Genomic DNA, 23,236 nt, shown 5'->3' on the forward strand with positions numbered 1-23,236 from the left:
CTGGTGGGTTTGGCCGTGTGGTTAGCAGTCCAGTGCTCATCCTACAGTGCCACACCAGTAGACGTACTTTTAAAGGCACAAACACCATTCTTTTTCTTTGTTGCTGATTTTCTAAATCTCCCCTTCATGGAGATTTATTCATTAGTGGGTAATTTACTAATTTTATATTCTAAATGATTTCTATTATGTAGATGACTATTTCCAGATACTAAAAGTTACAATGTGGAATTCTCACATAGTGTTGGTTTTGTTCTTGTTCCCTCTCCAGGTTTCATTGCTTCAGACATGACATCCAGACACTCCAGCACCCAGTTGTGGTTAATTACACATTATCATGAAATGGGATCGTTGTACGACTATCTTCAGCTTACTACCCTGGATACTGTTAGCTGCCTCCGAATAGTGCTGTCCATAGCTAGTGGTCTTGCACATTTGCACATAGAGATATTTGGGACCCAAGGAAAGCCAGCCATTGCCCATCGAGATTTAAAGAGCAAAAACATCCTGGTTAAGAAGAATGGACAATGCTGCATAGCAGATTTGGGTAAATTTTTAAAAATATCTTTTAATCACTATTTTTACTTTGCTAGCACTCCAGTGTTTAGCCAGATTACATTCATTTTTTTCTCTTTGCCTACTATTTTATTATGAAAAATTTAAGATATGGATAAAAGTTAAAGAATTCTATAATGATCCCCCTATATATGTACAGCCAAGATTTTACCATTAACATTTAACTTTTGTTAAATTACATCGCATATCTATCCATTTCCCATCCATCAGTTCATGTTGTTTTTCATTATATTTCAAAATAAACTGCAGATAAATGAACAGTACCACCAGCTGCTTCTCAGAAACCGTATACAGGGTCACTGTGAGTCAGAACTGACTCAACAGCACTTAAGAACATCAAGAACAAGCTGCTGTAAACTTCAGCATACATACCAGAATGTTATTAACTGGAATTTATTAGGTTTAATATTTTCCTCTTCTCAGATGAAATTTACATATCATGAAATTTTTAAATTCCTACATTCACATTCTGTGAGGTTTGAGAACTGCTTTATAATCTAGAATGCCTGTTGTGAGAAAACCAAATCAGACATTGTGTCATTGAGTTGATTTCTGTAGAACAGACAGGAAAAAATAAAACTGCTCCATAAAGTTCCTGAAGTTGTATGTCTGTATGGGAGCAGACAGACTCATCTTTCTCCCAAGGAGTAGCTGGTGTATTTGAACCACCAAACTTGCAGTTACTAGCCCAGTACTTAGCCCACTGTACCACCAGAGCTCCTTCCTATTGTGATTGTTGTTGTGTATTGCCATTGAGTCTGTTCTAATTCACAGTCACCCTGTACATGGTTTCTGAAGTACAACAGGTGGCTTTGAACTGCCGACCTTGGGGTTAGCAGCCCAGTGCTTTTCCTACAGTGCCACACCAGGACCCCACCTATTGTGAGAGGCTTTCTAATATCCCCAGAAAATTACCTCATGCTTGTTCAATTAAGAATTATCTTCCCCATTACACTCTCAGAAGTAACATTTGAGGTTGTCTTCTTATTTCATGAGAGGAGGCACACAGTTAATAACCTATGGAATGATTTTGTCTTAAATATGATCTCTTCAGTAAGCCACTCAAAATACCAATTGAAAAGAGGGGGGAAAAAAATCCCTAAACCAATTACACTTTGCTCTATTTGGAAATCTCTTTCTTAAAATGTTAGGATAGTGCTCAGTGTAGCTTTAGCCACATTATAAATATTAGTTTCATTTATAATGACATAAAAAAAAATATTTATCCCGTTGTTGCTGTTGTTAAGTGCCCTCAAATTGGTTCCAACTCATAGCAACTCTATATAGCGTTTCCAGGGAGCGGCTGATGAGTTTGAGCTGCCAACCTTGCAGTTCAAACCAACCTGTGGTCAAGTGCTTATCCTGCAGCACCACACAAGGACTCCATATTCATCCTCAGAATATTTGCCAAGTAATTGTGGTAATAAGAAGTAAAGTCTAATAATCATTATTAATTTCAATAGACTATTGAGACGTCTCTATTTGATTAAAGTGGCTTATATTATATTAATATCATTGCAGGATCCCTGGTAGCATAGTAGATTACAAGTTGAACTGCTAACTGGAAGGTCAGCAGTTCGAATCTATCAGTCGCTCCACTGGAGAAAGATGACGTTTTCTGCTACCATAGAGATTCACAGCCTCGGAAACCCTATACAGGGTTGCTATGCGTTGAGACCGACTTGGTGGCACACAACCATCACCAGTATCATTGCAGTTATTATTAGACTGAGACAGGTTTATACTATTAGTTTTAATTATGTAAAAAAAAGTTTTTAAAGTATTTTTTATTTTGAAATATGAGCACTTTGGCACATCAAGAAAACATCTTCTTTGAATCCCTTTAAAGCCTTTGCTTTCACATTTATTTTACAATGTTTTCCAAATGTGAGTGAAAACATCTTTAGGATAAGTTTTGAAAAGGCATAACACTAAAGTTCTTTGTGGGCAGGTTTTAGTTGCAGCGCAGAAGACAGTGTCAAGAGCCAGAGTAATTTGGGTTTGAGCCCTGACATTCTCAGTTATTCGCCCTGTGCTTTTGTGCCAGTCTCTAATGTATCTGTTTACTTCTCCCAAGTACTAACACAGTATGTGGGGGTCAGAGTGAAGGGAGCCTTTAGTACTTGACAAACCGTGTGCTGTATTTCTGGATTGTTTGACACGTTCATAAAAATGTGACCATGTATTACTTATGTAACTAAAAGAAACAATTATGCCTACTTTTTAGGGTTCTTTAAAGTCTTGAAAATTGTAAATACATAGAAAATAAGGAACATCGAAATAGTAGCTACTGTTATGTTCCAGTCTTTCCCGGAAGATGAACAGATTGAGCCCGCACTCAGCCTTGGTTTATGGGACATGGTTAGGAGGGTTTTGCCGTCAGTCCAGCTAGTTAATTCTCCAGCGACATTTCTTCTGGCCTGCAGCCTTCCAATCGGATACATGGCGTGTTGTTGTTAAGTGCCATTGAGTTGGCTCCGGCTTATAGCAACCCTGTGTAGGATTTCCAAGGAGTGACTGTGGGTTTGACCTATTGACCTTACAGTTAACTCTCCAGTACTATCCCACAGTGCCACAACAGTAGACATGGATAGGTATCAAAATTTGTTTTTAAAAACCAAGCCCACTAAGTTGATTCTGACACATTAGGGACCCTGTTGTATGGAGTTTCAGAGGTTGTAGAGCTTTACTGGGGCAAAAGCCTCATCTCTCCAGTGGAGCCACTGGTGAGTTTGAACTTCCAACCTTGTGGTTAGCAGTCTGTTGTTTAGTAGGGAGTAGATATAGTACAGGAAATGACTCTGATAAGACCATGATTTGTTACATATTTTTCATCTTATATTTGGAAAATAAAGATCATTCATTAGAAACAGGGTTCTTTTGATAGTAAGTAATGCACAAAGACCACTATTCAATAATTTTTCCAAGTTATTATTATAAGGAATGTCCAATGTACAGAGAAGTTGGAGAAAAAGTATCAGAAATGATCACTCATAAGCTTAACATTGAAAGTTTAATAATTGTCCAATTTTGCCATATTTGTTTTATCTGTGTGATTGTGTATGGGTGTATGTGTGCTAAACCTTTTGAAAATTAATTGCAGGCATCATAGCATTTTACTTCTAGATATTTCAAAATGCATCGCCTAAAATTGGATAGTTTACCTTTAGATGTTGTTGTTGTTAAGTGCTGTAGAGTCCGTTCTGAATCATAGCTACCCTGTATAGGGTTTCCAAGGAGTGACTAGTGGGTTTGAACCTGTATGTATTCATTCAGTGCTTAATTATTGCAACAACAGATAGTTTTCTATCATCATTTAATACCCATTTTCAAATTTTTTCTATGTTCCTGAACAAGAATTCAATCAGGGCTCACACACATTACATATGGTTGGTGTGTTTCCTTAGTTAGTGTAATAGTTGCCTCTTGGTTGTGGTTATATGCCTTGGAGTCAGTTCTGATGCGTAGCAGCCTTGTATAGAGTTTCCAAGGCTATAAATCTTTACGGGAACAGGAAACCTCATCTTTCTCCTATGGAACAGCTGGTAGATTTGAACTAACTTTGTGGTTAGCTGCCCTATTTATTTGCTACCACAGCTCCTATTACTGCCTATTGTTAAGTGCTGTTGAGTTAATTCTGACTCATAGTGACGCTGTATAGGGTTTCCAAGGAGTTGAGTTTGAAAAGCCAACCATAGTGATTCAAAGCAACCTTGCAGTGCAGTGCACTATCCTGCAGCACCTCCTACCGATTACTGGGGCTTCATATACTTTTAAATGTAGCAGCTTAAAACAACAACCATTTGTTAGCTTTCATTGTACCCAAGAGTCAGGAATTTTGGAATAGCGTAGCTGTGTGGTTCTGGTTCATGGTTTCTTGGGTATTGCAGGCCAGGGTTTTAGTTACCTGAAGTTGACCTCTAGGGTGGCTCCTTCACATGGCTTTTGGCAAGAGGCCTTAGTTCTTCATCATGTAGGACTCCCCACAGGGCTGTTTGAGTGCCCTCATTATGTGATGAATAAGCCAAGAGAGAGCAAATATTTAACATGAGATTTGTGCGTTGAGTTAAGAACCCGTTTAATGCTCTCTGGACTCTTGACTCTGGGGCAGTTGGATAAAGAAATGCCTGTAGATTTTATTACCATTATTGCTCAGATGGACAGCTTTCCCTTGAAGCATGAAACAGTACCTGTAGCAGTATGCCATTTATAGAGTGACATATTACCTAAATTCTCTACCTCACACTGTTTGAAAATTGATAGGCATTGTGTTAAGATTTGAGAGATAATCTACTTCTTGTTAATCCACTTTGGAGCTCATGTTTAACATATAAAGGTGTTTTCCTGTGGACTTCAGTCAGTGACCTCATATTGGTTTAGTGCGAAACATTTTGTCTTTACAGGTCTTCATGTATTAATATTTACAGAATGTTTTCTGTGACATTAGTTCTTTCTTCTGTTCGCACTCTAGAAATCATCACAAAGGGTATTCCAGAGATGATTTTGTTTGACTATGAATGCCACAAGAGGGCACTTTCGGTTGGGATTGGTTTACAATCCTTCAGTGGACTTCTATGAAAAAGGTGGAGAGCTGATTGACAGTTTCTTTTTCCTTTTAGGCCTGGCTGTCATGCATTCCCAGAGCACCAATCAGCTTGATGTGGGGAACAACCCCCGAGTGGGCACCAAGCGCTACATGGCTCCTGAAGTTTTAGATGAAACCATCCAAGTGGATTGTTTTGATTCCTACAAGAGGGTCGATATTTGGGCCTTTGGACTTGTTTTGTGGGAAGTAGCCAGGCGGATGGTGAGCAATGGTAGGTATCTAATGTAGTATAATAATGTCCTTGTCTAAGTCCTCTTGATTCTGCTTCCTTTAAAGGGTGAAAGGGAAAATTTAATTCCAAATAGTTCCCTGATTCATACCTGTTAAACTCTAGGCATACTTACTTGATTTTTACTTGGTAGGTAGAATGTAATGGTGTTTTCAGTACACAAGAGGGAACGACTGTTGAAAAAGAATCTTTCTGGAAAAGACTTCAGTTTTTCATTTGATTGATCTATATTTTATTCCTTTCTTCCTTGGTCCTCCTCCTTTTCTTCCCACTCTTCCTCCTTTCTCTGCTCCTTTCACAGGGATGGTTTGCTTGAGGAGAACGCTCCAGTAAATCTAAGGATGAATTCTGCTATTTTGGATACTTTTGCTTTTTTAGTTTGGATTTTGAAAAAAAGATGCAGGTTTTACTCCCTTGTAAAAAGCAGGCTGTGTCTTTTGAGTGAGTCAGTTAGATTTCAATTCAGGAAGCCATGGTTAGGTTCTCACCAGTAAAGTTGTTTAATGAATTGATGTTGCTTTAGACATTTGTCATTTTTTAATTATGCCCCCCATACTAGAATTTTATGTATCAAAATCAGCCACAAGTACATTGTCTTCTAAGAGCAGTAAGTATACTCTTTGAAGTTACATACATCCCATCTACCCACAATTGGTCATTATAGTAGAATCCTTTAGACAAACTAGATCAACCTCTTCATAGATTTACAAGTTCCTTCACCAAGGATGTATCTGAAATGATTCCTGATAAACAGAAGAAAGTGCCATGTACTTGGATTAAGATTCAATTCTAAATAATACTGTACATTTTACCCTCCTCTGACTTGTTGAAATTTTGCATGTAAAGTATTGAAGAAATAGTGCCCAGAGTTACTAACATCTGTAACCCATCCTCCTCCCACTGAGACTTTCCAAGGATTGAGATTCTTGGGGTGATCATAATTTTTTTGAATAGCACAGCCAGAGATTAGTAGCTTCTGTGAGGCAAGTGGAATTGGAGTAATTTAATGTGGTTTCAGTATCCGGAAGTGTGCAGTAATTGAAATTGGCATACTTTCAAGGTAGCATTTCTCTAACAGCAGCGCGTGTCTGCTTTGAATAACCACCTAAGGGTTTCCAAGCTAGTGTTTCAGATTAAACATGAACACACATGGATGATAACTTGGAAATCCCTTTAAAGTACTTTTTTTTTTTTTTTTTAATGGGATTTATGAACATTTTCTTAGTAATTGTTTCTCAATCTTTGGGAGCTACTGACTTGATGTTTGTGCCATTCAAGCGCCTTGAGAATTGTTTGCAACAGAGAGATTGTTTTGCTGATTTATAAAGTTTTGAACTTTGTCTGAAATTGCACATCGGCTTGATTTCCCCTTCCCCAATAAGCTTTCAGCATATTTGAACTGAAAATTGAATTCTGATAGTTTAGCACAACAAACAATGTGTAGACGCTTTAGTGTAATAAACTATGTGATAGGGAACTTGCCCCAGATGAAGAGGGAATGTCCTTTCCAAAGCCAGGACAGTAGCATTTCCAGCTGCGGCTGTGCCAAGCGCAGCCAAGCGAGCCTGCATGATGAAAGCTGAACTTGGCAGAAACTTGGGATCTAGGCTTTGTAAGAACTGATATTGCAAACCCACCCCCTGTGTCATAGGCAAAAACCCAAGTAGCTTTTTAAAGATCAACTGTGATTAATAGTAGTGAGTTTGAAGTTTTAGTCACCAATTGAAAATTTAGCTCGGAAATGGTAGTTTGCTATTATTATTATTATTAATCAGGTACAGGAAGGGAAGAAATTATGGTGGTTTCTGGTTTTTTATTGTAATTTTCTTACCTCCCACTTGCATCATCATGTAGACTTTTGCTTGTTATAGAAATTGTATGGGTTGAGCTTCTGTTTTGTTGTGTGGGATCTCATGTGTAGGGGAAGGTTAAACTAGCTACTGTCCCTTGGCAGTGACTAATATGATATTTTCCTCGTCTCTTTCTCTATTCCATTTCTACCATGAGCTTTCATGTGCTTCATGCACATAGCACACACATACATAAACACAAAGCTGCAAATCATGTTATCTAAACAGAAAACTGAAAGTGTCCAGCGCTACTTGCAAATAGTTTATTAATAATATGACCCCAATTTAAAAAAAAAACAAAAAACAGAAAAATAATTTGAAAGAGAAGAAGAAATGTAACATAGTAGTTCCCCTAACATTCTTGTTCCTTTCCACTTCTTGTCTGTGCATCTGCGTGTGCATTTTCTGGCTTAGATGTATTGTGAGATAAGATAAAATTTCCTATCATTCATTAGTACTGTTTTTGATCTTATGAAATAGTCTCATTTTATAGTAAATGGTCACATAATATTTTATTAACTTAACCATTTCCATATTGTTATACATCCTGTCTCCTCCATTTGGGGCCTATAGCAGATGATACAGCCTTGCTTGCTGAAAGCGAAGTGGACTTAAAATACTTTATGATGCAGTTATTGAGATGAAGCAAACTGTGTTGTTTGTTGACTATAAAACTGATGATCTTGTCTGTAAACTTTCACTCAATTCACAATAAAAAGTTTAAACAAAAACTTACTGATGAAGATCAAAGACTACAGCCTTCAGTATGGTTTGCACTTCATTGTAAAGAAAACAAAAGTCCTCACCACTGGACCAATAAATACCATCATGATGGATGGAGAGAGATTGAAGTTGTCAAAGACTTCATTTTACTTGAATCCACCATCAACAGTCATGGAAGCAAATCAAATGACATATTTCATTAGGCAAATCTGCTTCATGAAACCTCTTTAAAGTGTTCAAGAGTGAAGATGTCAGTTTAAGGATTAAGGTGCACCTGACCCAACTCATGATATTTTCAGTAGTCTCCACATGCATGTGAAAGTTGGACGATGAATAAGGAAGACTAGGAGAATTGCATTTCATTTATGGTGTTGGAGAAGAGTATGAAAAGAACAAACGATCTGTGTTGCAAAAAGTACAACCAGAATGTTCCTTAGAAGCCAAAAAGTCTATGGCTTGACTTTGTCTCTTATACTTAGGACATATTATCAGGAGGGACCATTCCTAGAGAAGAACATCATGCTTGGTAAAAGTGGAGGGAGACCCCCAATGAAATGTAGTACAGTGGCTGCAGCAACGGGCTCAAGTGTAATGATTGTAAAGTTGGTGCAGAACCAGGCAGTGTCTCGTTTTGTTGTGTATAAGGTTGCTGTGAGTCGGAATTGACTCGACGATATCTAACAACAACATAATAATAGCAGATACCTTTGTGCTTACAGCTTTTTTATTTGGGGAGTTAATTTTTAATCTGAAATTAAGTAGACTTGGTGTGGATGAAAGAGTGTGGACTCTCTTTTGGTTTGGCAAATATTGTCAGATTGCTTTCCCTAAGAGTTGTGCTAATTTTTCATGCTATTCCTCTCACCCTAGAGTGTGCTATACCTGTTTTACTTTCTTACCATCTTTAGGAATGTCATTAAAAGAATATACATTTGCAAAATCATTGCATATAAAATGTACCTCATTAAAATATATGAATATCTTATATTAGGTCATTATAATTATGTATCCTTTGGGCCTCTGAGTCCATTATAAAAACTGGTGACCAAATAGTTCCCTTTGGAAACAATATCATCCTCAAGTGAACCATGAGCATAAAAATAGGTTGCATTTTGTATTTTCATTAGAACTTTATATTTATTTGCTGCTAATAATAAACCTCATGGTGTTTCTATGCAGGAAATGAATGCTGAGTCCATTTTTACGACAAAAATTTTCTCAGTAGTGTGTTTTGGACTTTCCTTTATATGTTTAGTTTGACATTGATTTTGGAATTGGTAGGAAAGAAAATGGTTTCCTATCTTTTCCTGTGTGAGTTTTCTATATGAACTTAAGGCAGGGGTCTACTCAGATCAGTAGTTCTTTAGGTTGAGTGTACATCAGGATCACTTAGGTGCTATCCCCAGAGTACCTGATAGAGCAGGTCTAGGATGAGTCTGAAAATTTTCGTAAAACATGTCAGGTTATACGATGCTGTTTGGTTAGGGACCACACTCTTGTGATGTGTTGTTCAAATGGAATCTGTTGTGTCAGCCTCACACTGACTGCTTGTCCAAGCAGGATACACCCACGCCATCATGTTCTGATGCGTCTGTGAAACGTTTTCTCTTTTCCAAGCTAGTTGTTGTTGTTGTTGTTAAATGCATTCAGTTGGCTCTGACTCATAGCAACCCTGTTAAGGGTTTCCGAGGAGCAACTGGTGGATTTGAATCATTGACTTTGCAGTTCAAACCAACATTGTAGTCGAGTTCTTATCCTACAGCGCCATACCAGGACTCCAAGCTTAAGAGGAACCATTTCTCCTTTAAGAGTCTTGTATCTAGGCACTGGCTTTTCTTTCAGTACATTTCACTACTTCCATGGCAATATTCTTTGTCTGCACTCTGTATTCCTCCAGACATATTTGGTTCTGGTACCCAGCTTCAGTGCCGAATGAGAAAAGAACTTTGACCTGAGGATTCTGTAAATAAAAGGTACATCCTAACTGTGGACTTGTGTTGTTGAGCTTTGGTTTGATCCAAAATCTGCACTAGCCCCTGCCAATCATTCTGTGAGTATATACGCCTTGATAGACCCTTCCTCCAGTGTCTCAGTCTTTGGAATCAGAGTCTTTGTATCTCTGTATGCAGAAACCCTGTCATTTGGTTGTGCTAGTACTGTGGTTGTCTGCTCTTTAAAAACTAAATAAAACTAAAAATATTTTAGTATTTTTACTGGTCATCCTTTAGAGCATTTTGACTATAGCATCATCTTTTTCTAGGAACTTACAGTCTACTTCATTTTGTTTAAAAACTAGCAAATAAAAAATTACCTTTGTGATTTAAATGTCATGTCTATTTGTCATTTATATGGCAGGTACAGTTCACTATCACCCATAATCCAGTTCATCTTAAAGGTTCCCAAAGATTAGAAAATGTGCTGCTAAGGTTCCCCTCACAATATACATAAGATTTTTTAAAAATTTAAATCCTGTTGCCCAGATTGTACAGACAGATACATTTAGAAGATAGGACAGACATGTTCCTGTATTGCATTTGGCTGTTACACACTCTTGTGATGTACTTGTCTTCTTTTGCTGTGGTTCAGAGCTGTTGCGTAGCACTTTGAAGTCTATGTGAATAGTGTTCCATGGATCTATAGGCCTCCCAGGACCACTGGGAGGCAAGGAAATGGAATGGTTCAGTCTCGACTCTGGAGTCACACTGTCAGATTCTATTACTATCTTAGTTTTCAGTGCTGCTGTAGCACAAATACCACACGTGGGTACTTTACAGAACAGCAGTTTATTTCCTTACAGTTTGGGAGGTTAAAAGTTCAGGTCAGGGTCTCAGCTATGTTATTCTTGTTGGTGGCTATTCAGTGATTTCAAGTCAGTTCCAACTCATAGCAATTCCGTCTAGGATTTCCAAGAAGCAGCTGGTGAGTTTGAACTCTCAGCCTGGTGGTTCAAACCGACTTTGTGGTCTAGCACTTTATCCCACAGCACCATGCCAGGATTTGTTGGTAGCCCTCGGTATTCCTTGACTTGTAGGCAGTCCTCACAAGGCATCTGACTTGCCCTGTTTCTCTCTGCCTATTCTTTCTTTTTATAACTCCAAAGCGATTAAATTTAGGACCCACCTTACATTGGTATGACCTCCAGCAAACAACAGCCAAAAATCTGTTTCTAAACAAGATCACATTCACAGGCACGTAGGTCAGGGATTCAACATGTTTTTTGGGAGGAAACACAGCTCAATCCGTAGCAATGACATTTGTTTCATCATGTGAAAAATAACAGTAATAATAATAATATCGAGCTCTGGTAGCGTAGTGGTTATGAATTGGGCTGCGAACCTCAAGGTCAGCAGTTTGAAACTACCAGCTGTTCTGCCGAGAAAGATGAGGCTTTCTGCTCCTGTAAAGATTTACAGCCTTGGAAACCCTCTACAGGGTTGCTATGAGTTGAAACCGACTCCACGGCACATCACCACCACCACCACTTTCAAGGGTTATGATGACTAATGTAAAAAGCACCTAATGTCTGTCTGGCATACAGTAAATGCTCAATAACTCGATGATGATGACCAGTAATGGTGTGCCGTCCAGTCAGTACCAACTCACAGCGACTCTGTGTAGGGTTTCCCAGGCTGTAAATCTTTATGGAAGCAGAAAGCCTCATCTTTATCCTACAGAGGTGCTGTTTGTTTTGAACTGCTGACCGTGCAGTTGGTTAGCAGTCCAACACATAACCCACTATCTGGTATTACTACCTTCCATTGGAAATAAGTGATGACCACCGATGTACATGGAGCTTTCAGGCCCTTTCCCCACCTCTTGCTGTCTCCCGTTACCCTGCTACTGCTTCACCCTGACACTACATTTGTGTCCTTTCTTTTAAGTCCACTGGGAGGTTATGTGGACATTTACTTGTTTCCCTCTATTACCGGCTTGGTTGTTTTGTGATGGATAGTCCAGTGTTAAAAATCTTTATTGGCCAAGCTGAACCCTTCATGCAATGGGGACTAGGAAATACTAGTTAGAATAGGCTTGTGTGTAGTGCAAACACTTTGGAAAAACCTCTTCTAATTAATCCTTGAGCTTGCCAGGGAACTACATGTTCTTCTGTTCCTAAGCACAATGGATTTGTGTGTATGGAAACCATGACAACTCTTATTTTCTTCGGCAACTTAATATGCAACATGTTTCACAATTTTAGTCCACTACTTTAGTGCGTATTAATGTTTGAACAAAGGGATTTTTAAAATATATTCATTAAAGATAGCTATTTATTTTTAATGTTTAGGCATACACCCACTTTTAAGTGGCTGGAAGCAGGAATATGGAAGTGCAGTAGGATGGAAGGACATTTTCAGCTGATTCCTAGAATTCCATATCCCTGTGACACTGTGGGTTAGGAGGTGGGTTGCTGCTAACTGCCAAGACAGCAGTTTGAATCTACTAGCCACTCCATGGAGGAACGATGAGGCTGTGTGCCCTAGTAAAGGTTTACAGTCTTTGAAACTCTATGGGGCTGCTGGAAGTCGGAGTTGGCTGGATGGCAGTGGGCTGGGTTTGGGTTCCGTTTAGACATCTATAGCACAAATTGGTTATAGTTTTTGAGTCTTGCCTCAACCAGGAAGAAGACCTTCTGTAAACTCACTGTTTCCCATTATTCATTTATACATATAACCGCCTTCATGATGGTTTTTAAAAGATATATAAACCCCACCTCTTATTTTTTAATTTTAAAATCTTATCATTGAAAAATTGTGTAACTTCTTTTAAACTTGTTTATTTGCAAAGAACAGGTTTATTATGATGGTAAATGAAAAATTGGCATAAAACAGAAGGTACTTACATACATAAACAGGCAGTTAATAACAATGCTAAACTTTATGTATGAGCCATATCAGATTTTCTCACATACCACCCTTGAAGGAAACAATGTGTTAAATTATAGTCCTCTCAGAAAGGTAATTATGAACAGTTGTCTCTTTTTCTCTTGAAAATGGTTTCAGTTCTAATGTTTACTTGCTGAACAAGCTGTTAGCAGAGATTTCTGCAGGAATGTAGATAAAATCGACCTGGTGTTTTCCTCACCTGTTACCAGCATCGCTGCCCAAAGGTGAGGACTGTGAACAGAGACTGTAACTTGAAGCCAGCATTCTGGGGCATGGGATTCATGCAAAGAGACATATTCACTTTTCACCCAAGGGTGAGGTCTGAACAGAGACTGTAACGTGAAGCCAGCATTCTGGGGCATGGGATTCTTGCAAAGTGACATACTTACTTTTCCCATCATTGGCTTGTAGGTAAGAATTTTAGAATACAGACAGGGAGAATGGGATTCTGATTTTCAGTTTTGTCATTACTTCATTGTGAACTTTTCCTATGTAGGCCTCAGTTTCTTCCTCTGAAGAAAGTAGAGAGAGGAACAGCACAGCTAACATCCCACAGATGTCTCTCGGCTTCTCCTTTAATTTGCTCAGTCTAATGAAGTCCACAATCCCTTATCTAATTGAGAAATCCCCGAAGCTTTGAAAAATCCATGTTTTTTTTCGTAATTTATTAGGCAGAAACCCTGACTGAACGAACTCATTTGATCGTCAAACCTGACCTGAACTCATATGTCTATTTACAGCCAATGGTCTTTCCACTTAGTGCCATGATTTGTTGCTGCAGAAATAGGGGTGCTTCTCAGATCCTTATGGGGGATGTCATATAAAACATAATATACTTCTTATTATCTTTGCAAAATGCCAAAAAAGTTCCGAATTGGTCTAAAATGCCCTATTTCAGGGATTTTGGATGCACGGTTGTAGATATAAAATCAACCATTCATTTATTTGCTAGTCTAATAATATACAGTGGGCTCTTGGTGTGGCAATATAGGATAAGCACTGAACTGTGAACTACTAGGTCAGCAATTCAAGTTTACCAGCTGTTCCTCAGAAACCCTATACAGGGTCGCAATGAATTGGAACTGGCTCAGTGGTATTTAACAACAAAAAAAAAATCAGAAAACAGTTGAGCTAAAAACAAATTCAATTTAAAGGTATTCATATCAAAATCAATTCAATGGCAACTGATTTTGTTTTTGGTTTTGCTTTTTAGTTGATGAAACAAATTATTACAGATTAGTAGAATAAGCTACTGAAGTTGAGTTTTGACACAATGCAGTTAATCTGCTCAGCTGCTAACCGCAGGTTAGAGGTTGAAGTCCACCAAGAGGCACTTAGAAGAAAGACGTGGTGATCTAAAACATCAGCCATTAATTGTACTCTTCACATGCCTGAGGTTACCATGAGTGGAAGTGAACTGGTACTGGCAACTGGTACTTGGTCACTTTGGTTGAGGTGTGCAGAGAGGTAACTGAGGACAAGGCAGACACTGTACTTTTCCTAGAGTTATAGTAGCAGAATGAGGGGTTCTTTCTAGATGACAAAAGGCTGAACTTAGTCCCAGTTGGGGTGTGTAGGAGCAGGAGGTACTCAAACTCAGGAAGATATGAGGTGCAGGTGAGAATGAGAAAGCAAATCAGACAATGTTGTCTGGTATCCCAGGTAAAAGAGCTGTGGGAAGTCAGAAAGATGCCTGTTGACAGTAGTTTTGTATGGCTTACTCCTCAGGTATGTGACAAACAACAGCTGTGTGGAATGTAATTTATAGAATGAAACCATGGGCAGTGGGACAACATTGTAGAGGAATGGCAGAATGAGCATTTCCCCTTGCCTGCAAACCAAGAAGTCAGCGGTTTGAACACAACAGGAGAGAAAAGTGTGGCTGTCAACTTCCCTGAAGAGTTATACCCTTAGAACCTATGGGCAGTTCTGCTTTGTCATATAGGGTTGCTGTGAGTCAGAATTAACTTCATAGCAATGATTTTTTTGTTTTTTTGTTTACACATCTCTCTGTGGGTTATGGGGTATGTCTTTGGAAGCTGTAGGATGTGGTGGAGAGCTGCAAAGGAAGACTTGAAGCAGAGAGACCAAGATAACAGCTGTCTAGAAGGGGCTAAGGCAGAGGCTCCTAATCCAAGGCATTGGTGGAAAGGATCTCAGGAAGAAGGCCTTGTTTGCAGAGGCTTGCATTTTAAGATCACAGTAGCGATTCAGTGCTTTTGAAACACTGTCCAGGGTCTAGGTGTGCATCTCAGTGATGCACACTTCAGCTTGGTGATACTAACTTTTAAGGTGTTGCAAAACTGAGGCGGGATGATTAAGTGGTTTACTCAGAGTACATAGCAAATTAATGGTAGAAATTTTGGTTGGTTAACGATTTGCTCCAGAGAAGAAAAACATTCAATTAGGCATATGTCAGGAAAAATGGGGGAGGGGAGGGGAGCACAAAAATTAACTATAATCCAAACCAGACATATTTGCCAAAAGTTGTGGGGGCGTTGGTGGTGAATAATCTTCCCAGTTTCTTTGTGACCCCTGTGAGTCACATCGACCTCCTTACTCGGGAAAACAAGCTTGGCTCGGTTTGTTCCTTCCCTGACCACTGTTAGAGCTCCTCTTCCCCTGCATTGCTGTCTCATTTGCCATTGTACCACTCACTTGGCGCTTGAAGTGCTTTGTATTTTTAGTTACTTTTCCTGAATACATGCTGTCCTCTTTGCTGGCCCACGACTTGGCAGTTGCTCACTGGGTGCTCCTTAAGAGAACTTTAGAGTTCACTTTTTTTGCTTGGCTACCCTAATTGTTTGTCACTTTCTTTTGGGCAGAAATGAAAAGCAGTTGTAAGTAAGTAACTTCCTACCTTGACACTAGTGTCACTTTAGAGCCAGGCTTCAACTTCTCCCTTACCCCCTGCATTTTCTCTCTTAAGCACCGTTTCTGCCATAGGGAGCTTCTTCTCTCCCTCTCAACAAGTGAGTCCTTGTCTTTGCCCCATGTGGCTCCCTCTACACCTCCCATCTCTGCCGTCTTTTCATGCCTCCTTAATGGAGTCTCCTTGAGTGGGGGTTAGCATACTCTAAGTCAGAAACAACTCAAAGGTTTGGCTTTGGTTTTGTCATTTCTGCCTTGCAAGCCTCTTCTTATCTATGTCAACCCAAACCCTATGTCCCCTGGAATTTTTTCTTAGATATCCACAGCACCACGTTAACATGTGGCACTTTATTAATAAAGTCCCACAGGTGTTTCCCTCTGTGAGGCCTGTTAAGTGTTACTGTTCCCTGCTCTCACACCCACCTCGATTGATAGTATGTAATTGTTTTTCATATGTATCTGTCCCAATCTTCTGGCCCTTGAAATAAAAATCATCTCTTTTTTAATTTGTGTAGTGCTAGTGCCAAGCACAACCTCTGGGACACACAATAAAAGACTCAAAATGATTATTGAGCTAATTTAGGAACTTGTTAAGTGCCATGTAGTTGGTTCCAACTTATAGCGACCCTGTATAAGGTTTTCAAGGAGCAGCTAGTGAGCTTGAACTGCCGACTTTGCAGTTCAAATGGCTTTGCAGTCTGGCGCATTAACCCACAGCGCCATACTAGGATTCCATTTAGATAATGTTGTTATTGTTGTGTGCCATGGAATCAGTTCCGACTCATAGCGACACTGTACAAGGTTTCCGAGGCTGTAAATCTTTACAGCAACAGAAAGCCTCATCTTTCTCCTGTGGAACAGCTGGTAGATTCGAACTGCTGACCTTGTGGTTCACAGCCCGATTCGTAACCACTACGCTACCAGAGCTCCTTACATAATAGAGTCTGTCAAATAGAATCTCAAAAACATTTTTGTTTTTTACCCCATTACTTGCTTCTATCTTAAAAGACAAAGACAGATTCAAAATTCTTAGATAAGCATTTAAGGAACCCTGGTGGCACAGTGATTTAAGTGCTTGACTGCCAACCAGGTGGTTAGCAGTTTGAATCCACCAGCAGCTCTGCAGCAGAAAGATGTGGCAGTCTGCTTCTGTAACGATTATTGGTGGTGGTGGTGCCATGGAGTTTGTTCCGACTCAAAACAGCCCATTCCGCACGTTCAAGAGGGCTTTAAAAAGTTCCTGGAAAAATTGAAAGATACTGGAATTTTTCCATGGACTTCTTTGAAGACACCTCGTAGTAGGTGTGTGTTGATTGAAATCATTGTTTTCCTTAGCGAGAGGGTGTTCCAAGTGGCTTGAGTTTAATCACAGGTTTATATTATTCTGGAAAAGCGTGACCAATGTCAGATGGAAACAGTCAACAACTGGCCAATGATTGAAGAAAGAGAGGTGTGACTAAGTCCCAGACATAATCAATTAAGCTGTCTCTCTTTTTAAACCTGACTTTTTGTTGAAACGTGGGGGCATTTAACTAGATTAAATGTGGAAAATAGAAACACAAGAGAAAACTTCAACTTTTTGTATAGTAAGTTCATTGTTGAGTATCACCAAATCTCATGTTTTAAAAACCCACCCATGTTTCTTTTTTTTTTTTCCTTTTGTATTTATAGCAAATTCCACTTTGTATTATTTATATTCACCTAAGCCTTCCCAGGACTTCCCAGGAGTCCTGGTATGGTGCTGTAGGATAAACACTGGACTGTAAACCATATGGCAGTTGGCAGTTCAAACCCACTGGATGCTTCTCAGAAACCCTATACAGGCTCACTATGATTTTAAATCAACTCGATGGCACTTAACAACAACAAAGCCATCCCAACTTAGCCAGGCAAATTAGCTGACCATTTAAGGCAGATTTTCAGGACTTAAAATCAGGTTGCTAAATGCATTCTTTAACAGAAAAATTGAAGAGCTGGTGAGGGACTTGGTTCTTAACATTTTCCTACAAATACTTGAGACTTTTAAAAAGTACAGATTATCTTGCAGGTCCATGTACAGTTGTATTTCTTATGGTGTCTCTTCGGACTGAGAAGGGTTTTTGTTAGAAGGCTTCCTAGGATCTCTACAAGAAAGGGAAGTAAGGCCTCTGAGATGAGATGCTCTCCAAGTATCTTCAGAAAGCAGCAGTTTATAATTAGAATACCTAAACTGGGGCTAGAACTTGCCCAGTGAAGGAGGCTTCCTGCAGAGCCTTTGCATTGCATGAGACCATATCCCAATCCAGAATCTTCTGAGGTGGGAAATTTCCACTTGAAAAGACAAGCAGACCAGCCGGGAGCAGCTAGAAGAACAGAAGATACTTCTTGAAAGAAAGACCAGCAGGAAAAATAACAAAAACAATAATGGAAGTCTGATTGACTACTACAAGAACAAGCAAGTTGTTCCCCTGGGAGCCATCAAGGCAAGTGGTCAGGTCCCCTCAAGGCAAGCCCCCTTCCAAGACTAAAACACAAGGGGAATACATGAACAGGCATGTGGTCTTGCTACTGACCACGTTGGTCACCAATAAGGGGAAGAGGGGGGAAAACAGCAATGAAGTTGTAAGCTAAGTCCAGCCACATTCAATAGACTCATGTTAACCTGAATTGAGACCTGATTGGTTAGCAGTATGATGAGACCTGGGGACTCCTGGATACAGGGACAGGGGCATGGCCACAGAAGATTAGAGTGGAATGTGACATGTCCAGCTGATATGGAGTGAGGGGCAATGCACGAGAATACCCTTACTTGAAGATAGTACCCATTTGACCTGATATCAATGACTGGATGATCAGAACTCAACTAGAGGAAGAAAGAAGAAGAAAAAAAGAGTAATCCACTGCAATTTGATGAACTTGATCTATGCTGTGGATGCATTAGGGCAAAGGAGCAAACAATTCTTTACAGTGAGGATAATTCCACCCCCTTTGTACACAGGGTCGACAAGGATGGGCAACTTAGACATTGTAGCCTACCCCAAATGGGGACTACAAAGCAAGAAGTGACTGGCTTACAAGTTTTCAATAGGGATCCTAGTTCCAGATTATATGGGGAAAGGTAGAATTACCACTGCGTGGTTTTCAACCTGTCTGGACAGGGCTGATGAAAGAAGATGGGGATAAGACTCTTGTGGTTCAGTAGGAAGTGATTGCTATCAGGACTGACTATGAGTGTTAGAAAGATAAAAGTAGACATTTTTTAACAAATGGAGGGGAGTGGTTGATTTTGCAGTCCAGGAGCGGAAGTCCCTGGAACCATCAATGGAGAAAAGTGAAGTGCGGGACCCTATCCAGAGAAGCAGTGATCCCGGGGTGGAGGCAGAGCTGATGATGTGGAGAGATGGAGTGGCTGGGTACTCTGGACTCAGGGAGGGAGAGGGGCTGTGTGCTGGTGTCCTGGGGACAGGCATGTGGGAATGCACCCTTTAGTTGTTTGATGATGCATGCAGGGAATTGTAATCATGGCAATGAAACGAAATACGATAGGATGAGTGTAAAGATAATGTTCACCATGTAAACTATCACATAATTCACAATAAAAACTTAAAAAAAAACAAACCAGTTTATGCCCTGTGTGAGCTCTATAATTTGCCAAGAAAGACATTAAAAATTTTAATCTATAGACTGAAGCACATTACAAATGCAGTAATGCAGTGTGACAACATGATTTAAGGACTTAAAAAAAAAAAAGTACCACTGGATTTTTTTCGGTAGTTTAGACTACTTTCTATTTTAAAGTAAACTCTTACTTAGCTTGAGTGTATAGTTTTTGTTTTTCAATCTGTAGATTTAATAGATGCCACTTACATCAAATCTTTTGCATAAGCACTTTCTTTAAATATAGGATTTATAAGAATGAATTCTCAATTTTAATTTCTGTGTTAAATGAAAGGCGAAGAAAGCTGTTTAGGTGACTTGTAGTTATGTGCTGTCAAGTTGGTTCTGTCTCATAGCAACCCTGATGAATAGGGTTTCCAACACTGCAAATCTTTGTGGAAACAGAAGTCTCATCTTTCTCCCACAGAGCAGCTGTGAGTTTGAACCACCGACTTTGCGATTTGCAGTCTAGCATTTATTCTACAAAACCACCACACTCCTACTTTTGTCCATAGAATCCTCCAATATTTCAAGCCAAGGCTTGAATTTTTTCTTCAGTTCTTCCAGGTTGAGCAATATTGAGCATGCCTTCCTTTTAGGTTTTTTAACTCTTTGCACATTTCATTATAACTAACACTTGTCTTCTTGAGCTGCCATTTGAAATTTTCAATATTGTTCTTTTATTTCATCATTTCTTCCTGTTACTTTAGCTTTTCTTCATTCAAGAGCACGTGTCATCCTCTGACATCCATTTTGGTAAATTCTATTCTATCTTTTTAAAGACCTTTTGCTTTCTCCTTGTATTATATTCTTGATGTCATCTCATAACTCTTAAGATCTTCAGTCACTGGTGTCTAATGCATTGAATCTGTTCATGAGATAGTCTCTAAATTCAGATGGAATATACTCAAGGTTGTATTTTGGCTCTTTTGGACTCATTTAAATTTTCTTCAGCCTCAGCCTGAACTTGCATATGACAATTGATGGTATGTTTCACAGTTTGCCCCTGCCCTTGTTTTGAGTGATGATACAGATTCGCCTAGTCTCTTCCCACAGGTGTAGTCAATTTGGTTCCTGTCTGTTTATCCACATGCAAGTTGTCGTTCATGTTGTTGATAGAAAGGTATTTGCAATGAATAGTCACTGCCTTTGCATAATTCTGTCTTGTAATCTGCAGGCCATATTTTCCAAGTACTGGTCCTTTCTCCTACAAGGTGATCTATAGGAACTAGAAAAACTTATTTCCAATTTTCCTCACAGTCCCCTCCCCGCTCCTTCAGCAATTTGTTATGCATGAGTGGGCTTCAAACGTCCATGGAAAATTCCATTATCTTTTAGTTCATTTTTTTTCACAAACTTTTTGAAACCTCTTATATTTGGTAATAGATGATAGTTACATGGAGAAACACTGCACTGACCTTATTGTTGAAACGAAATAGAATGGATTTTCCTGATTCTGTTTCTGTAAGGGAAGAATCAGTTTTCTAATTTCAAATGATAGTGTTTTAATTTCTCTATTTGTAGATACTATATGTGAAAAGTGAGCAATTTTTATAAGTGTATGGTGGGTGGGGTGGGGTAGGAATTTTGAAGGCATTGAAACTGTACAGGTGCAGGTATAAAATTAGATGCTGATATCTTTTGGATTTCCTTTGGAGTAAGGGAAGAGTTCATCTTAACCATTCTTATATACTCCCATACAGCTATTCATCTCTGCGTTTTATTCCATGCCTTCAATCTGAGAGGAAAACATGGCACCATCAAACACGAAGAAGGAATGATTGAAAGAGGAAATGAATATTTAACACTGCATTGTTTATGCTGTTCCCAGTGGGAGGGATTATTGTTAATAGCAGTGATTTCTTTTGTTTCCCTAATTGATAAAATCATTGATAACAAATGATGATGGTCATTTTGATGATGGTCGCCGATTGTTTATTTGCCTTTAGTTCTGGTGTATGGACACCTTTCTTTTTTTTTAAGGTTAGAAATCACTTGACCCATGTTTGCTTTTTAAGTGTCATCCCTTTTGAGTAGCAAATGTATTATTATCCTGGGTTTCTTAGATCTTCTTAGGAATTATAGAATTGTTTAGATACCGTCTTTCATAATTTTGTTAATAGTTGTGATTACATATTTTCTTCAGACAATTATTCTTCTAATTCTTTGCAGTGCTTGAATTTATTGTCTTGTTCTCTACTTGTTTCAGCATCTACTTAGAGCTTCCTGAATTGGCTGAAGTAAGAACGTGGTTAAGACTTTATCTTGCCATATTATATAACCTGTGACACCCAGCAATAAAACTCTGAGGAAATCTTTGGTCTCTTGCTAACGCACACAATTCTTGTCTTTGTGTTCAGGTATTGTGGAGGATTACAAGCCACCCTTCTATGATGTAGTTCCTAATGATCCAAGTTTTGAAGATATGAGAAAGGTAGTTTGTGTAGATCAGCAGAGGCCAAACATACCCAACAGATGGTTCTCAGACCCGGTAAGAGTGCCAGATTCTTAATTTTAAAATTGTACTCAGCTATTGAGTTTTAACTGGTGTGGTACTGGAGGGCTGTGGTCCATGCATCTATTATTTTCTTACCATGTTTTACGCAAAAGGGTCTTAGATCTGGTTGAGTAGGTTCAGAAAATGGTCTCACTATATTTGAGTCCTGGTGTGGCGCTGTGGGTTAATGTGCCAGACTGCAAATCCATTTGAACTGCAAGGTCAGTAGTTTACGCTTACCAGCTGCTCCTCAGAAACCCTATACAGGGTTGCTATGGGTCGGAACCTACTCGATGGCACGTCACAACAACAGCAACAATATTTGATAGATGATGCTAATGAATGACAGTATTCAACAAGAATTTCTGTGATTGACCAGGGTCAAGAGTCATAAACTGGGGAGACTTATTACAACTACCACTAGCTCTGGAACTGCAATCTTCATGTCTTCCCTAGATTTTAAGTGGATGCCTTTAAGTTCCTTTCCAGCTCTGCATATTTGAATTCGAAACACGAACTTTTTCATACTAAATGGTCCTGTATTTCTGTTCTTAAGTAGTAGAAGATCTGAGACCTTGAGAAGTAAGCCTATTTGCAAAATTTCAGTATTATCTCCTGGTTAGTAGTGTTGCTAGGGTCCAGTATAGCCTATACAATTTATGTGATAAAGTCAGTTGGTGGCATTAGGAGCTCAAAGGTCAGAGTTCATGAAACTCAAGTGTGGTTCTTTATCAGTAGTCAAGACTTTGATTATTGGTTTAGAGATGACAGCAATACATCACGTTAACTTCACAAGACCTGCAGAATTCTGCAAAAACAGTGGATACAACATCAGCCCAGTTTTTCGGATCACTGGAAAACTACTTTGTCATTGTGGTGTTTTTCCTTTTCTCCTCAGACACTAACCTCTCTGGCCAAGCTGATGAAAGAATGCTGGTATCAGAATCCATCCGCAAGACTCACAGCTCTGCGTATTAAAAAGACTTTGACCAAAATTGATAATTCCCTAGACAAATTGAAAACTGACTGTTGACATTTTCATAGTGTTTGGAAGGAAGATTTGATGATGTTGTCCAGCTGGGACCTAATGCTGGCCCGACTGGCTGTCAGAACAGAATCCATCAGTCTCCCTCCCAAAATGGCTGCTTTGACAAGGCAGACATCTTATCCAGCCATGTGTTGAGGAGACACCAAAACCACCCTAACCTCACTCAATGACTGTGAACTGGGCATTTCACAAACTGTTCACACTGCAGAGACTAATGTTGGACAGACACTGTTGCAAAGGTAGGGAACTGGAGGAACACAGAGAAATCCTAAAAGAGATCTGGGCATTCAGACCGCGGCTTTGCGTATCTTTCACAGGTC

At 39.2% G+C, this 23,236-nt stretch overlaps 1 protein-coding gene across 1 annotated transcript in view; it reads left to right on the forward strand.

The window, feature by feature from the left end:
- ACVR1 (activin A receptor, type I) overlaps nucleotides 1–22,901 on the forward strand; it is an 80,894-nt gene extending 57,993 nt beyond the window's left edge. The window contains exons 6-9 of the mRNA XM_006872035.1: nucleotides 269–544; nucleotides 5,193–5,390; nucleotides 21,732–21,862; nucleotides 22,767–22,901. Of these exons, the coding sequence (XP_006872097.1) occupies nucleotides 269–544; nucleotides 5,193–5,390; nucleotides 21,732–21,862; nucleotides 22,767–22,901 (740 nt within the window). The remainder of the gene's footprint in view (nucleotides 1–268; nucleotides 545–5,192; nucleotides 5,391–21,731; nucleotides 21,863–22,766) is intronic.
- Nucleotides 22,902–23,236: the final 335 nt, after the last annotated feature.

This window comes from Chrysochloris asiatica, unplaced genomic scaffold (genome assembly GCF_000296735.1).
Source record: "Chrysochloris asiatica unplaced genomic scaffold, ChrAsi1.0 scaffold00181, whole genome shotgun sequence".
Classification (NCBI taxonomy): domain Eukaryota; kingdom Metazoa; phylum Chordata; class Mammalia; order Afrosoricida; family Chrysochloridae; genus Chrysochloris; species Chrysochloris asiatica.